The 17,024-nt window shown below is 45.7% G+C and overlaps 1 protein-coding gene across 4 annotated transcripts in view; it reads right to left on the bottom strand.

The window, feature by feature from the left end:
* LOC139424542 (patatin-like phospholipase domain-containing protein 6) overlaps nt 1-17,024 on the bottom strand; it is a 39,026-nt gene that overhangs the window by 5,306 nt on the left and 16,696 nt on the right. For 2 of the 4 annotated variants that reach the window (XM_071176481.1, XM_071176482.1), the window contains exons 15-31: nt 16,518-16,595; nt 15,900-16,105; nt 15,124-15,255; nt 14,727-14,850; nt 14,288-14,477; nt 14,031-14,180; nt 13,723-13,786; nt 13,465-13,633; nt 13,001-13,183; nt 12,294-12,412; nt 11,814-11,970; nt 11,466-11,582; nt 11,168-11,237; nt 4,723-4,839; nt 2,438-2,554; nt 331-479; nt 82-234 (exon numbers count right to left, since the gene is read on the bottom strand). In XM_071176481.1, coding sequence (XP_071032582.1) covers nt 82-234; nt 331-479; nt 2,438-2,554; nt 4,723-4,839; nt 11,168-11,237; nt 11,466-11,582; nt 11,814-11,970; nt 12,294-12,412; nt 13,001-13,183; nt 13,465-13,633; nt 13,723-13,786; nt 14,031-14,180; nt 14,288-14,477; nt 14,727-14,850; nt 15,124-15,255; nt 15,900-16,105; nt 16,518-16,595 — 2,295 coding nt within the window. The remainder of the gene's footprint in view (nt 1-81; nt 235-330; nt 480-2,437; nt 2,555-4,722; nt 4,840-11,167; nt 11,238-11,465; nt 11,583-11,813; nt 11,971-12,293; nt 12,413-13,000; nt 13,184-13,464; nt 13,634-13,722; nt 13,787-14,030; nt 14,181-14,287; nt 14,478-14,726; nt 14,851-15,123; nt 15,256-15,899; nt 16,106-16,517; nt 16,596-17,024) is intronic. The other 2 variants (XM_071176484.1, XM_071176483.1) reach the window with 2 other exon arrangements.

Below are 17,024 nucleotides of genomic sequence, written 5' to 3'. Positions count from 1 at the left end.
TAATACATTTTCATCATATCCCAGAGCCTGCATAAGGAGACGAGACAGAGAGAGGTGTTGAGAAGGAATTGTGGAACTCACGTAGATCTCGTCAAACTTGCCAAAGTCCATTGTCTTGAAGCGGTCGATGGGTGGTCTGATGTACTCACAGTAGGCACTCTTCTTCACCACTTCCAGCTGACGTACACATGACACATAGGCCAGCCTGGACTGGATCTCTGCCATGTCTGGAACCTGGGTGGGTATAGACGATAGGGTGTGAGAATGTGTGAGTGTGCATGGAAGTGTGCGCGTGTCGTTGTATGGGGTCATTTGCATTGATCGTCATACCTTCACTTTCTCTGCCCAGGGGTTGATCCGTTTCCACAGCAACCACCAGCCCGACAGGCTGTCGCCGTAGTTACAGAGGTCCGTCTCGTCCTGGCTACCTACATCGATGGCGATGACAGTCTTGGCGCCCATGTTCCTCGCGATGTCCGCTGTGGGACGTCACGTTGTGACACACACACACACACACACACAGACACACACGTACACGAGCCGGCAGCAGGGACGATAAGGAAAACCCAGTCTGGGGTTATTGTGGTTATCTCCTAATAGGAACGTTGTCCTTCATATACTTTATTACCATATTCAAACTCACTCCACCAGAAACAGACATCCCAATTGGCTGGATTATCATCAACTGGATAATCACATCAAACTTAATTTCCAGTTGTATACAGTGCATCTACTCATATCGCCCTACTGCACCTCAACATTTTTCCTGATGGTCCCAATGTTTGGGTGAATTCTTATCTCCACGTTTTGTTCACTCCTGCATGGTTGATAGTGCAGCCTTGGTGTGTGTTTATGGTGCGAGTCCCAGACAGGGTTTGAGACCAAGTAACCCCGTGAAGGGTGCAGGTCTCACCAGTACACTCCACAGTGTTGACCCAATGTGTTCAAGGAACTGGCAGGCAGCCTAGCGGTTTCGAGTGTTGGTCTAATAAACCAAAGGTCGCCGGTTCGAATCCCCGAGCCGAATAAAAATCAGTCAATGTGTCCTTGAGCAAGGCACTTAACCCTAATTTCTTCTGTAAGTTGCTCTGGATAACAGCGTCTGCTAAATTACAAAAATGTAACAAATTAACCACGCCTAAATTTGGAAGAGTTTAAACTTATCATTAGCGTTAGTTCTATGGGTACTAGCTATCTAAATCCATCATAAACACTAGATGGTAACTATGGCATTGCGTCTCTTCTGCCTTTTAGAATGTGAGACTAGTCATTGCTTTATCCCGATAGACACTGGGTCCAATTCTGTGGGTGTGTCCACCCACATCATCAAATAATCACACGTATTGTAGACCTCGAAGCCACCCAACCATGTGGCACAAACCACAAGGAGATTCCACATCTAAATAAACCTAAAATCACCCAAAATAGAAAAGGATGATGTTCAACTTCATCAGGTTTGTGAAACATGGTTTTGTGTTTCATTATTTTTCTTCTGCACGCTACAATGCCGACCTCCAAGAGGGTAACAGTAACATAGAGAGAAGAGAGACATTTGAGTAGCATGGAGAACTTTTTTTTTTTTCTTCCCAAGTTGTCTTTTTTCCCCAGCTGGAATGCAACAGGCAATTTGGTAGAACTCCCAAATTGGTAACATCCTATTGAATACCAGTTTGTTGAGGGACATGATACTGCGTTTCGTATTCAAACTGGAAGGGAATGTACTGTCAGAGCCGACTGGTGTCTAGTAAGTCACTGATTTAGAAGCATGGGCTTTTGTTGTGTTTTATGGAATTGAGAACGCTAACTATATACCGTTTTTAAGTTGCCTAAATCACAACTCTATCAACACCCCAATAATTTGAGGAATACGGTATGCCCCGCCCCTTTAGATGTTCTTAGCCAGTAAGACACCAGGAAGCCTGACTGACAGACACATAGCATTCTGAAACTCTGTTGATTTAGTGCTGATTTAAAAAGCTTGTGGATACTGGACAATGGGATACTTTGTACCGCCAGTGTCCACCACCACTAACACACTTGACGCTCTGTGTTGTATTTTCTCCCATCTGATAGGAAAGATTTATCCTGAGCTGAAAGCATGTTACAGACCAATTTCAAATACACTACGGGGTTCATTTACATATTTGTTTTCCCCCTCATTCAGAAGCCATTCATTTTGAAAAGATTGTTGGCAAATTAAATTTGAACATTTTGACAATGGAAATGACTTGAACGCTCATTCCCACTGCTCAGATGGTAGAAAAAGCAACTGAATTCGGTCAAACTGTCCTCTTCACCCTCGTCAATGACAGCCCCGACCCATGGATGATTTCTCAACCCCCCCCCCCCCCCCCCAACTAAAATAACCCTGAAAATGTCCTACTACCCCTTCCCTCCTCCCTCTTTCCTGTTCCTGTTCTCCTCCTCATCTACTTGCCTGGCAGGTTGTTGATGTAGCCCCCGTCCATAAGCAAGTTGCCATCTTTGGGGTCGCAGAGGGGCGGCAGGTACCCTGAGAGGGTCATGCTCGCCCTCACATAGCGCCACAGTGACCCTGTGAGCCACACCCAGGGGGAGGGAGGGGATAACATCTCAATAATGTTGGCGTAACTTCTCAGGTTAGTCATGCGTTTTGGCAGCAGACCACGGCCCCAAACCAAAGGGATGCAATCCCAATTGGTTAACCCAGAGGTGGGTAACCGCCAAAGGGTTAGCCACGGGATGTGAATGTGGTGCTGCCCAACCTCTCAAATCGCTTCTGCATCCCCTGAAACACCTTGCCATGCACAGAGACCTGTGTGTGTGTGTGTGTGTGTGTGTGTGTGTGTGTGTGTGTGTGTGTGTGTGTGTGTGTGTGTGTGTGTGTGTGTCAGGTCTAGGCACAGGGTACAGGGGTATGGGTGCAGCCACAGAGTATCAAGGGTTGGTTCGATCTCCAGACTCTGTCCCCAACCACAACCTTATGCTCCTTGTGAGTTAACCCTTGTGAGTTAACCCTTGTGGAAGGTTATCGAGCCAAAGTGAAGCTTTTGCTTTTAGAACCATTTATAAAAAGTGGTGTGTTTTACAGCACTTGGTGAAAACATACATAAAGGGGAAAGAAAACAAAAATCCCCAAAAATACAGGTATGAGGAACCTTTTTAAACCTAGCCTTCAGTTCCCTGACTCCCCAACTAGACACAAGGAGCACTGGAGGTTGGTAGTCTGGTCACAGCATTTGGAGATCTCTCAGACACTAGTGAACATGTTAGGGGCAACCAGCCAGCCATGCCCAGAGCTGTGGTCCTGTAATACCACTCCGGACCAGCAGAGGGCAGGGGGAGGTTGGGCGCTGCATGGATTGGAAGGAGAAGGAGCACCAGAGGAACAGAAGGATGCCGCTGTGTGTGGAGTTTGAAGGGGACATACGAGACTGAAGAATTTCAGTGTGGAATCATTGAACTGAACTAGTTCTGGACTTAGAAGTACTAAGAAAACACATAGTCAGGCTTGAATCAAGCCCTTCACTGACAAGAGTGATGGAACTGTATGTTCGTCTATGGGCATTGGTAGGATCCAGAACACTTTTGGCATCTCGCTAGAAAAAGCTAAAGGGAAACGGGTAGCATCAGCAACACTGTCATCAATATATAGATGCGTACAGTACACGGACACATGCACATACATAGACAGGGGAGGTGTAGCTGCTGGGGGGGGGGGGGTGCAAATGGTTGGTTGACAGAAGCCATTCATAAGCACTGCTCGGTATGACGACATGGGATCAAGCTACATGAAAAAATGAAAACATGAAATAGCCTATATGGTGACCTTCTCTGACCTCAACACAAAACCTTTATTTCCCAACACCATAGGATCAGCTTCAAAACCCTGAAGAGAACGCTACATGTTGTGTTCCTATAGCTAGGTCAATACGGAAAAAAGCTACAACCTATGGACCTACACTGACAAACGAGTGACTGAGGCCCAAGCTTTAGAACGTGGGAAACGACAAGCAGCAAGCTGCGTGGAAAGGCCTCAGGGAAAAGCCTGTGTAACATGCTCAGGACGAAGCAGGCGAGTGAGTGTACACTTGGTGTGTAGTATACCAGCCAAGTGCAGGAAAACTCGGGAGATGAAGTGGAGCAGCATGGAGAACCAAAAACAGGGAGGGGGCGGGGCACCAAAAGCAAGACCATCATGCACCTCTCTGTCTGACCCATGGATATGTACCTGCATGAGCAGAGCCTCACTGCCAATCCGGAGGCATGGGGAGGGGCTTACTGACACTGGGGGGGCGGGACAAAGCCAATTCGTAACTGTCGTGTGTATGAGTGTGAACTATTGAAGCCAAATTGAATAGAAGTATTGGTGTTAAGAATGGGTGGTTCTGGGTGTAGGGGAGCGAAACATTGCATCCCCTCCACTCACACACCGAAATATACACTGTATTATTAGCCTAGCTTTCCTTCCAAACCATGGGTTCCCAATGTCCGACTGGTCAGGTGGGGTTAAGGTGAGACGGAACATGAGGGGGAGGGAGTGGTTGATTGTCGGTTGTTTCAAGGAGCTTAAGGTAGAAGTTGCCCCTAACCCCAGATCTGGGATCAGATGACATAACCCCAATCCTAACATCAACCATCAGGTGGGTGAAAATAATATGACCCTGTATCAGTGGTCAGGAGCAACTTCGACCACTCCTTTTTGGGGTTGAGACGGGTCGGGTTTGAACTTTGAACTCTGACCTGGGACATTGTTAACATAGCAACCATCCACAAGCAGGTGGCCATCCTTGGGGTCGCAGAGGGGAGGTAAATAGGGGGTGTAGGAGGCACTCGCTCTAACATAGCGCCACAGCGAGCCTGTCAGAATGGAAGATGGAGAGGGGACATCAAACATGGACAAATAGCCCCACGCCACACACAGACAGACAGAGAGAGAGACAAAGGAGAGAGGAGAGATTAGGGTTCCACATTGTCAGAAACGTTCCCAAAGTTCCCGTATTTGTTGGGGAGATTCCAGTTGAAGAATTCCCAATTGATTCTGGGAATCCTCCAACCGGGATTTCTGAAAAACCTGAGAACTTTGGAAAGTTTCCGTAATTTTGTAAAACCTAGGAGCAAGACAGAGCTAGAGATGGCCAGATATAGAGAGAGTGAGGGACAGAAAAGAGCAGGAGACAAAAGGGGCAAAACATGTCCAGAGCGCTCAACGTATACAATCTAAAACCCTCAGTGAACATGGCCAGGTAACATAACGCAATGTTTCTAGAAGTAAGTAATCAGAGAGGCCAGTTCTAGAAGTAAATAACCAGAGGTCAATCCTAGAAGTAAATAACCAGAGAGGCCAGTTCTAGAAGTAAATAACCAGAGGTCAATCCTAGAAGTAAATAACCAGAGAGGCCAGTTCTAGAAGTAAATAACCAGAGGTCAATCCTAGAAGTAAATAACCAGAGGTCAATCCTAGAAGTAAATAACCAGAGAGGCCAGTCCTAGAAGTAAATACCCAGAGGACAATCCTAGAAGTAAATACCCAGAGAGGCCAGTCCTAGAAGTAAATAACCAGAGGTCAATCCTAGAAGTAAATAACCAGAGGTCAATCCTAGAAGTAAATACCCAGAGAGGCCAGTCCTATAAGTAAATACCCAGAGAGGCCAGTCCTAGAAGTAAATACCCAGAGGACAATCCTAGAAGTAAATACCCAGAGAGGCCAGTCCTAGAAGTAAATAACCAGAGGTCAATCCTAGAAGTAAATACCCAGAGAGGCCAGTCCTAGAAGTAAATACCCAGAGAGGCCAGTTCTAGAAGTAAATAACCAGAGGTCAATCCTAGAAGTAAATAACCAGAGGTCAATCCTAGAAGTAAATACCCAGAGAGGCCAGTTCTAGAAGTAAATACCCAGAGGACAATCCTAGAAGTAAATACCCAGAGAGGCCAGTCCTAGAAGTAAATACCCAGAGAGGCCAATCCTAGAAGTAAATACCCAGAGAGGCCAATCCTAGAAGTAAATACCCAGAGAGGCCAGTCCTAGAAGTAAATAACCAGAGAGGCCAGTCCTAGAAGTAAATACCCAGAGAGGCCAGTCCTAGAAGTAAATACCCAGAGGACAATCCTAGAAGTAAATACCCAGAGAGGCCAGTCCTAGAAGTAAATAACTAGAGAGGCCAGTCCTAGAAGTAAATAAACAGAGAGGCCAGTTCTAGAAGTAAATAACCAGAGAGGCCAGTCCTAGAAGTAAATAACCAGAGAGGTCAGTCCTAGAAGTAAATAACCAGAGAGGCCAGTTCTAGAAGTAAATAACCAGAGAGGCCAGTCCTAGAAGTAAATAACCAGAGAGGCCAGTTCTAGAAGTAAATAACCAGAGAGGCCAGTTCTAGAAGTAAATAACCAGAGGTCAATCCTAGAAGTAAATAACCAGAGAGGCCAGTCCTAGAAGTAAATACCCAGAGGCCAGTCCTAGAAGTAAATACCCAGAGAGGCCAGTCCTAGAAGTAAATACCCAGAGAGGCCAGTCCTAGAAGTAAATAACCAGAGAGGCCAGTCCTAGAAGTAAATAACCAGAGAGGCCAGTCCTAGAAGTAAATAACCAGAGAGGCCAGTCCTAGAAGTAAATAACCAGAGGCCAGTCCTAGAAGTAAATAACCAGAGAGGCCAGTCCTAGAAGTAAATAACCAGGGAGGCCAGTCCTAGAAGTAAATAACCAGAGAGGCCAGTCCTAGAAGTAAATAACCAGAGAGGCCAGTCCTAGAAGTAAATACCCAGAGAGACCAGTTCTAGAAGTAAATACCCAGAGGCCAGTTCTAGAAGTAAATACCCAGAGAGACCAGTCCTAGAAGTAAATACCCAGAGAGACTAGTTCTAGAAGTAAATAACCAGAGAGGCCAGTTCTAGAAGTAAATAACCAGAGAGGCCAGTTCTAGAAGTAAATAACCAGAGGCCAGTTCTAGAAGTAAATAACCAGAGAGGCCAGTTCTAGAAGTAAATAACCAGAGAGGCCAGTTCTAGAAGTAAATAACCAGAGAGGCCAGTTCTAGAAGTAAATAACCAGAGAGGCCAGTTCTAGAAGTAAATAACCAGAGGTCAATCCTAGAAGTAAATAACCAGAGAGGCCAGTCCTAGAAGTAAATACCCAGAGGCCAGTCCTAGAAGTAAATACCCAGAGAGGCCAGTCCTAGAAGTAAATACCCAGAGAGGCCAGTCCTAGAAGTAAATAACCAGAGAGGCCAGTCCTAGAAGTAAATAACCAGAGAGGCCAGTCCTAGAAGTAAATAACCAGAGAGGCCAGTCCTAGAAGTAAATAACCAGAGGCCAGTCCTAGAAGTAAATAACCAGAGAGGCCAGTCCTAGAAGTAAATAACCAGGGAGGCCAGTCCTAGAAGTAAATAACCAGAGAGGCCAGTCCTAGAAGTAAATAACCAGAGAGGCCAGTCCTAGAAGTAAATACCCAGAGAGACCAGTTCTAGAAGTAAATACCCAGAGGCCAGTTCTAGAAGTAAATACCCAGAGAGACCAGTCCTAGAAGTAAATACCCAGAGAGACTAGTTCTAGAAGTAAATAACCAGAGAGGCCAGTTCTAGAAGTAAATAACCAGAGAGGCCAGTTCTAGAAGTAAATAACCAGAGGCCAGTTCTAGAAGTAAATAACCAGAGAGGCCAGTTCTAGAAGTAAATAACCAGAGAGGCCAGTTCTAGAAGTAAATAACCAGAGAGGCCAGTTCTAGAAGTAAATAACCAGAGAGGCCAGTTCTAGAAGTAAATAACCAGAGAGGCCAGTTCTAGAAGTAAATAACCAGAGAGGCCAGTCCTATAAGTAAATAACCAGAGAGGCCAGTTCTAGAAGTAAATAACCAGAGAGGCCAGTCCTATAAGTAAATAACCAGAGAGACCAGTTCTAGAAGTAAATAACCAGAAAGGCCAGTTCTAGAAGTAAATAACCAGAGAGGCCAGTCCTAGAAGTAAATAACCAGAGAGGCCAGTCCTAGAAGTAAATAACCAGAGAGGCCAGTTTTAGAAGTAAATAACCAGAGGCCAGTTCTAGAAGTAAATAACCAGAGAGGCCAGTTCGAGAACTAAAACAGATAGCACAGACAGGACTGTAGATGACAATTACATTTTTTAAATACAGATAGAAAATAACTAAATAGCATCACAGCATTAACATTACACAGAATTTCAAACTAATAGTTAAAATGGTGTCATCCATTTACTCTCCTAAACCACTCAAACACCGTAATCCTGTATTAGTTCAGAAACCTCATTGGAAAATGGAGACCTGCATACACAAGACATTAACACCTGCTCTTTCCATGACATAGACTGACCAGGTGACAGCTATGATCCCTTATTGATATCACTTGTTAAATCCACTTCAAAATCAGTGAAGATGAAGGGGAGGAAAAAGTTAGAGAAGTATTTTTAAGCCTTGAGACAGTTGAGACATGGATTGTGTACGTGTGCCAACGGGCAAGACAAAAAAAAAGTGTAAGTGCTTTTGAACGGGGTACGGTACGGTACGGTAGTAGATGCCAGGCGCACCGGTTTGTGTCAGGAACTGCAACGCTGCTGGGTTTCACGCTCAACAGTTTCCCATGTGTATCACGAATTGTCCACCACTCAAAGGACATTCTGCCAACTTGACTCAACGAAGGGAAGCAATGGAGTCAACATGGGCCAATGTCCCTGCGGAACGCTTTCAACACCTTGTAGAGTCCATGACTTGTAGAGTCCATGACTCGACAAATTGAGGCTGTTCTGAAGGCAAAAGGGATGCACCTCAACATTAGGAAGGTGTTCCTAATGTTTTGTACACTCAGTGTATTTCTACTCTTTCCCAGGCTATCAACAGCCACAGTTGTCCTGTTTGGTGTTTTGTTTAGAGCGTAATAATTATTATTAGCTTGGTTAGATAGATAGCAGCCGACAACAAACAAGAAAATTACTACAAAATGCACCAACATTCTCGGAAAAAGGGATCGAAAGAGAGAGAGTGATAGAGGGAGACCAGTGAAAGAGAGAAGTAAGAGTTAGAAAAAGATGAAAAGGAAGATCCATCTTCAAGCCAGGGAGATTTAGCTAGCACACACACACACACACACACTCACAATCTATAAACCTGATGCCTATGACCATACTCTAAAAGCCGCCATCTTGCGACTAGCGTAACATTAAAAAAATAAAGACTAAATGATGCTACATTTACACAACGTCGAAGAGACTAACATTCATTGGTTGGCTTATGGAAACACGGGGTGTTGCATAAACTAAATAGTGCCACCGCGAACACAAAGTCCTTGCGTTACGAACGAGCCAACGGTGTAACTTCCAATGTTGGAAAACACTGAGGTTGGTGTTAAAAAAAAAAAAAAAACGTACTCAGCTTCAGAAATTGCCCTCTGGCCATGTGTGAAGTTCTCTAGGTACAGATCTAGGATCAGCTTCCCCTCCCCCAATAATAAACGTAACCATTATTGGGGGAAATACATAACTGACCCAAGATCAGCGTCTTGGGGCAACTTCACTCTATTCCTGTGTGTAAGCCTCCAGTAATGGGAATTTAGAGCTGTATGAAAGAAAAGCACATTGGGAGAAACTATGGGAAGCGAGGGAGGGATGGAGGGAGAGGCGTAAGGGTGCAGAGGGGTAAAGCAAATGAAGAGTGTTCTGGATCCTACTTGTTGACGCGGACAGGGGTGGAAGCGACTAGCACACTACATCTATAGTACACTAGCCTGGCCCCAGATCTGTTTGTGCCATCTACCCAACAATAACCATAGGAGATGGCAAGATGGCAAAACAGATCTGGGACCAGGCTAATAGTAAGCCTATACAGCAGATGGTGAAAGTGTCCCCATATGAGCAAATTAACATTAGGGAAGTCACTGTGGCATGGTTTGTTTGGTGTTGTTTTAAAAGACACGTTTTAAACATAAAACAGATGTGAGAAAGGTAGGAGGAATAACCTGAGAAAGAGAGCAATAGAGATGAGCAGTGGGAGTGGACTAGGCTGCGTCAACAGGAAGTGACATTACACTAGGGAGGAGGAAGGTGGTTGGTAAAGAGAGAGAGCATCGTAAAGCTTTGCTCTCGCCGTTAGTAAACATGCCAAGTGCAGACAGGCATTGAAGATATGACTGGAGGACCGCACAACCTTATGACACCACAAATCCAGGATCAAGGAGGACTCATTTGCTACACTTGCCTATGTGGCCTAAAATCAGTACATAAATAACATGAAATAATATAGGTTACTTTCTTTAAATGCCTTTGCTCTTACAAACTAGTGGACATTACCGGTGATAACGAATGCATGCAACATGTACTAAGACTGGATTTGGGGGGGGGGAGGGGTAGGTTTCCTTCCACAAGCAAAAAGGTGTGGCCTTTGACCCCAAGAGGTCAGCAGGGGTCGTACCCCCAGCCTCTAGGTCTATTCTAGCTACAGTTAGTGGTAGTGCATTTCTCGCTCAGTCAGTCATCACATACATACACAATCCATATATTAAGTGTCAGTCAGTCAGTCAATGGAGGAACATATTAAACAAGCAGGGAACAGAGGATGTTGCTCTAGCATACCAGCTGTATGACCTCCCGATTAGTATTATACAGCTGAAACGCATGCAGAATCGAACCAATTGATCTAAAACGCCAAATTATAACCCCACCTAGGTATCTTAAAATGAATGCACTAACTGTAAGTCGCTCTGGATAAGAGAGTCTGCTAAATGACTCAAATAAAAATGTAAAATGTACAATTAAGGGGCTGGGATTTTAGTCTCATAACCCATACTCTGATACAGTAAAACCAGGGCGTTCTAATCTAAATGATCTAGCTGTTATCGTCAAACGCCGAATGACATTAGGAATGAATGATCATGTCAATCCCACGTTAGTTCTCGGTCATATTGGGCCGTACCAGCTTGAGTGGATTGAGTTAAATAGCGTTACATATGGAGTATATATCTAAATAAAATACATATCTAACGTGTGTGTGTGTGTGTGTGTGTGTGTGTGTGTGTGTGTCTGACTGCTTGGAGTTTTCCTAACAGCTATCCAATTTCTACTCAAAATCCCATAGAACTAGGACAATTACTTCTGTAGTGCGGTCAAGACAACTTCGAAATCTAGTCGTCCATTTCTAAACAGCGATAGAGCAGAGAGAAGGAGGGGCCAGCGGTTAGCTGCCTGTCACTCACCGTCTTGGTGCACACGCATGGCAGACGCCGTGATGTCAGTAGTCACGTTGAAGTAGGGCAACCACAGGTCCTGATGGTTATATAGACCACACATTCCATTTGAATAAGGAACGTTCAGAGGGATATATATTATGTAGAACAAATATGCCTCTCCAAAATGTGGAGTAGGTATCAACGTCAGCTCTATTCAAGACATCTCTATCTGCAACTGTTCACAAGGTTTGCCGACTGAACCTAGCCCAGTTTCCTTCACAGACAGACATCTCTAGTAGCACTGACAGACAGTGTGACCTCTCACCTCAGCCTGCTTGTCCTGGAACACTTTGGAGATGCTGGTGTTGAAGGCGGCGCCGGTGAACATTGAGGTGATGGGATAGGTCAGGTCAAGGATGGTTTTGAATACGGAGTTCATCGCCTGTAGGGAGGGAGGGAAGGAGGTTAATAATGAGCGTGTCTGATGTCGACATTTCAGTCGGAACCGCACAGAATCACTGATCCACACTGATCCACAAATCAACACGAGTGATTCTGTGTCTCGCCGTGCTCAAACTGATCCCCTCTAATACACTACATGTCACCTGACAAAGGAATGTGCCAAATAGGAACAAGAGAAGTGCATGATGGTATAGCGGTGGGAGGATCAGACCTTGGACCACTCGCGGGCTCTCTGCTTGGTGCGCACCGCACTCCTCTCCTCGGCGTACAGCGCCCCGATGAACGACCCGATGGACGTCCCGCCCACGATGTCGATGGGAATCCCTGCCTCCTCCATGGCCTTGATCACTCCCACGTGGGAGCAGCCTCTGCAAGAGTGACAGAGACAACAACCAATCAGAGAGAGTAGGAAACTCACTCTGTTTGAGGACTGCATTTCTTCCACTTCTTTCATTAATTTGAAAAGATCCGAAAGAACTTGACTAATTCGAGACTACAGATACCCTGAAGGACATTAATGTTACAAGAAATCTTGATAATAATCAACAGAAGACAGGACTTCTCATGCAGAGCTGTGGTCTCATGACTGTCATTGAAAACATGCATTTGATGATGTCGATAGTGTGGAGTAAAGCCTGTACTACTTGATCATCTACAAAAGAGAGTCTGGCACAAAAGAGAGTCCACTGACCTGGCACCACCTCCTCCCAGCACCAGAGCGATGCTGTTCCCAGTCAGTACCCGGGCCAGCCGAGAGAAATCACTGTGTCTGTCCGCTGTCTTCTCACACACCTTCTCATACACCTCCCTCTGCCCGCACACACACACACACACGTTTATTTCAGATGATAATCTGAGCAATTTGTAGGCTTCCATGCGCTTGAGACGAGAGCTTGTCCAACCATTCAGATTTGGGCCTGGTTAGCGACAGTTGCTATCCACCGAAGCGCTGTAAGTGGTTGGTAAGCTTGTCAATGGATCATTTCCCCAAGACGACATGGGCTGGGTTTCCTAAAGCCTTTGTAGCTAAAGCACTATGTTATTTCTCTTGAAAACCAAAACTCGTGTTATTCGTAGAACAGCAAAGGGCTTCATTTTGAGCCGTCACTCGGTGCAGGATAAAACAAAAAAAGATATAGATTGGACGAAGAGGACATGCTCAACAGGCTATTCAAGTATCCAGAAAACCTTTTCTTGCAAACAGACTAGCCTCCTCTCTTACCACATCGTCAGAGCTCTCTTTACAACCGTCCTCATCCTCAATCTAACGGAGGAACACAATCAGATGTGGGCAAAGGTCGGTGTGTAACGAATGAATAAACGAATGAAAGAAAAGCACACAAAAAAACAAACAAAAGTTAGAAAGAGAAGTCATGGCATCTCCCCAGGGAGTCGCACCAGTTTTGAGGGGCTGCGTCGTGAGAAGACCCGGCGGGGGCAGCGGAGGTGGAGGTGTCCGGAGCACCAGCTCCTCATGTTGAGCCACTCTACGGTCCTGGAGGGCCCCGAGCCGTCCTCTTTATGGAGCAGCACCAGCTGTTTCAGGGCCCTCACCGCGGTGTTCTCCAACATCTGCTCTAACTAGAGAGAGAGAGAGAGAGAGAGAGAGAGAGAGAGAGGCATGGTTAGATACAGTACTGAGGATAAGATGCAGTCATAACTAGACTGTTTTAAAAAAAAATATCTCTACAAATAAGCTTAAATATGAGGTTCATGTATAATTTCACAACAAAACTTTTAAATTGAACAAATAAATGTAACGAGGCAGCTTGTAAGTAGAGTAGCTTCATAGTTCAACCAATCCTCCAAACATTGAGCCCCACCCAAATCAACCTCCAGCTCTTTACCCTGTCCCCTCCTACCTGTCCCAGTGCAGGTTCCTGTTCCCCCAGGCCCACGATGAGGATGCAGTCAGCCTGTCTGATGCAGCGCTGGGTCCAGGGAGTCATACTGCTGTCTGTCTGGTACAGGACTATCCTGTTGATGTCCTCCTGCTGGGCCAGCCAGCCAGACAGACGGTACTCGTGGATACTGTTGCGAGGGGAGAACAAGAGTTAAAAACAACCAACTGGTATGGATACCGCAGAGGGAGAGAGGAAGAAGAGAGGATAAAAACGGACCTATCCAGAGCGGAGGCCCCCAGTCGCTCTCTAATGATGTCACTGGTCAGCAGCAGGGTAGGTCCTACACGTCAAGGACAAATAGAAATGTGTCTAATATTTCCGAGAGAACAATTGATGTATATAAAATTGAATATCACGGTCGCTCAATGTAACAATTTAGTTAAGGAACAGAATAGAACAACTTTATTGTCCACATAATCTACTCACATTAGGCAGATGTAACTATTGACTAATATGAAACAAGTCGTTCAAGTCATAGTAAGGTTTGATTGACAGTTGCTATGCTAGTCTCTAGAGGCGTGTACCTATGGCACTGAGGGCGTGGCTGAGCTCCAGGTTGAAGGCGTTGATTGGCACCTCGTCGCAGATGGGCAGTACGGCCACAGTGGACAGGTTACTGGCCGGGTTGGTGACGTCAGGGCTGGACGCTACACTGGACAGGCCGAGGGCAGAACCTGGAGAAGTACAGGGTGAGAGAGAGAGTGTAATACATGGCTTTATCTAGAGGACAAAGAGGGCAAGTGTGTGTATGCATACAGTACATGCCTGTGTACACACACACCTGAGAATGGTCCTCGGGCCTGTTGCAGGTTCCCCAGGATCTTCTGTCCCAGCAGGTGGATCAACCTGGTGACCACCTGTGGGTACCTCCTCTTGATGTTGTTGAGCGTTCCCTCTGGGAGCTTGACCAGCTCTGTGTCTCTGACCGCGTGGACCGTGGTGGCTCTGGGCTGTCGGGTCAGAGCCTCAACCTGGGGAAAACAGGAGGAGATCGTGAGAGCTCCAAAAACAATGGGATTTAAAAAAGGTATAGTGTCCCCAATGATCTAATACAACCCAAACATACACTATACACACACACAGGTCTAATATAAATACACGAAGTTGACTTCGTGCTAATACTGAATATTAGCTTTATAAACGAATATAGTGACAACATATTCTGCCTTTACATAGAAGACCAGAACGATGAGAGCTGTAGAAATGGGCCAAAGTCTCACCACTCCTATGAGGTCTCCTCGACCGTACTCTCCTACCAGCTCCTTCTTCCCGTTAGCTTTACGTATAACAGAACGCAGACGTCCGTTCAGAACTATGTAGGTGCAGTCCGACTGGTCATCCTGCCTGGAGATACGAGGAGAGGAGGAGAACAGTCAGTTCAGTTATCATCAGACCCCCCCCCAAACCAAAAAAAGAGTGGTTTGGTTTCAGGACAGTGTACATTTGAGCGTGTCTGTGCAAGGCTAGAGTTTGAAACGTATGAAAGAAAAATACCTTCAGATAGGTGATATTGTCAGTCAGAAAAAGTTTGCCTGCTTGTAATAAGAACAAACACACCAATACAGATTTTCTGGTCAAATTAAAAATACTGCCCTAAGAGAAGATTTGTCCAGATACCTATAGAGGGCTCTGCCGGCCTCAACAGCCATCCAGTCAATGGCAAAGTCCATCTGTCTGACGAAGGGGGACATGCGGATGGCTACGGTGTGGGCTGCACTCAGAACCACACTGGGCTGTTCCCTCATGATCCTAAAGACAGGGGGCAGCACAGAGCACACCAGATCAGGAAAAACACACAGGCAGTATCTCCGGGGAGAGGCAGTCACTATGTTTAAATATCACATGAACTGATAAACAAAGCTAGGGTTAGAAGTGTTTGCCACTTTCGAACCACTTCCGTCTTTTCTACCATGACCAGATAGACAGTAATAACCAGCATCTTATCAACAGTGAGACAGTTGTGACATAGAATGAGAAATGCATGTCTGGAACTGAAGCCAACCTACTTGTAACAGATGGTATAATAGTCAACAGTCAGTGACTACGGGTATATTTAAATTTCCTGTAGTCATCCAACAACCTGCATTCCTCTACTTCTAAACCAGAGTTAGGCTTAAACTAAATGGTCCAGCTTAATGCCCAGACTGTGAACGATACCCCTTTCACACAGAAGGGTAGCCCAGGGGTAGGAAACCCTGTTCCTGGAGTGCCACGGGTACAGCAGGATGTTGTTCCAACTAGGCACCACACCAACTGAGCTAATTGATCAGTTCAGCACTAAATTCAACACAGCTGGTCTTCCAGGTCGGTTAAATCAAAAACAGGAAGTGCCTGCAGCCCCCCCCCCCCCCCGCTTTAGTCTCTCTCTAGTCTGGTCTCTACTAGACACCCACTCGTAGAAGTCAGACTTGGAGATCTTGAGGAAGGTGCAGTCTCTGTTGGCCTTGATGGTGAAGATGAGGGGCTCTCCAGTCAACACGGCCAGCTGGCCCACCATCTCACCCGGCTGGGTGACAAACAGGCACACCGCATCCTGCTTGTCGATCATCCGCTGGTACACGTGGAGACAGCCGGACAGGACGAAGTGGAGACTCACATCCTGAGAGGAGAAGAGGGAGTTCAGATTTCAGGTCTCATGTTTTGTTTTTGTGTGTTTAGAGGGGTTGAAGAGAGGCGAGTAGAGGAGGGGGTAAGGAGCTGGGGAGGGGAGAATAAAGTGTATGGGAAAGAGAGGGATTTGGAGGGGAAAGATGTCAAGGAAAACATTAAGGGATGATAGGAATCTGTAATATCAAAAATCTATAATGTTTTGAAGACTTCTCCCTTGTAAAATTGGGGGATTAAACAGTCAGGTTGGCATGTATTGTCATGACGATGTAGACAATTTTGACTTTGCAGCTGGCCCATCTAGGGGAAATCGCTCAGTTCTGCCTCCATGACAAGATTCATGACAAACGTCAACCTGCATTCAAACAGAGGAAAGGACATCTCTCCAAGCCTCAGAAAAGTACCTGGTCTCCTTGTCTAGCCAGCACGGTTCCTGCCTTGGCATGGTGCAGAGTCACTCTCCCATTCAGCAGAGCGGGGTCCTGGCAGAAGAAGAACGAGAGAAAGAAAGAGTGAGACAGCAATAGAGGGAGGGAATGAGGAAACGCTCTTGGTGGTGAAACGTCTGGATTCCCCTTTTGCTCTCCTGGGCTGCAAATCAAGAGGGTTGGCAAATATACGGACGGAGACAGAACTTTCAATATCGTACATTTCAGATGCTCGGTTCCAACCATAACAGTAGATTGTGAAATGGATCTGTAAGAAGCTTAGATAAAAGGAGTCAGAGGGAGAAAGTGCTGGTTGATGTCCAGTAAGGAGACATGTTTTGAAAAGGGGAGGTACTACTTGTCCAATAAGAACACTTTGGCCTTTGCATTTCAAAATATCTTGTCTAGACATGGTACATTAGCCCAAAGGACAAAGTAACTTGGTGACAGTTTTTTTTAACACAATAATCAGGTAAATGCCAC

The sequence above is a fragment of the Oncorhynchus clarkii genome, chromosome 13 (assembly GCF_045791955.1).
Source record: "Oncorhynchus clarkii lewisi isolate Uvic-CL-2024 chromosome 13, UVic_Ocla_1.0, whole genome shotgun sequence".
NCBI lineage: Eukaryota > Metazoa > Chordata > Actinopteri > Salmoniformes > Salmonidae > Oncorhynchus > Oncorhynchus clarkii.
This window is presented reverse-complemented; position numbering and strand designations above follow the sequence as displayed.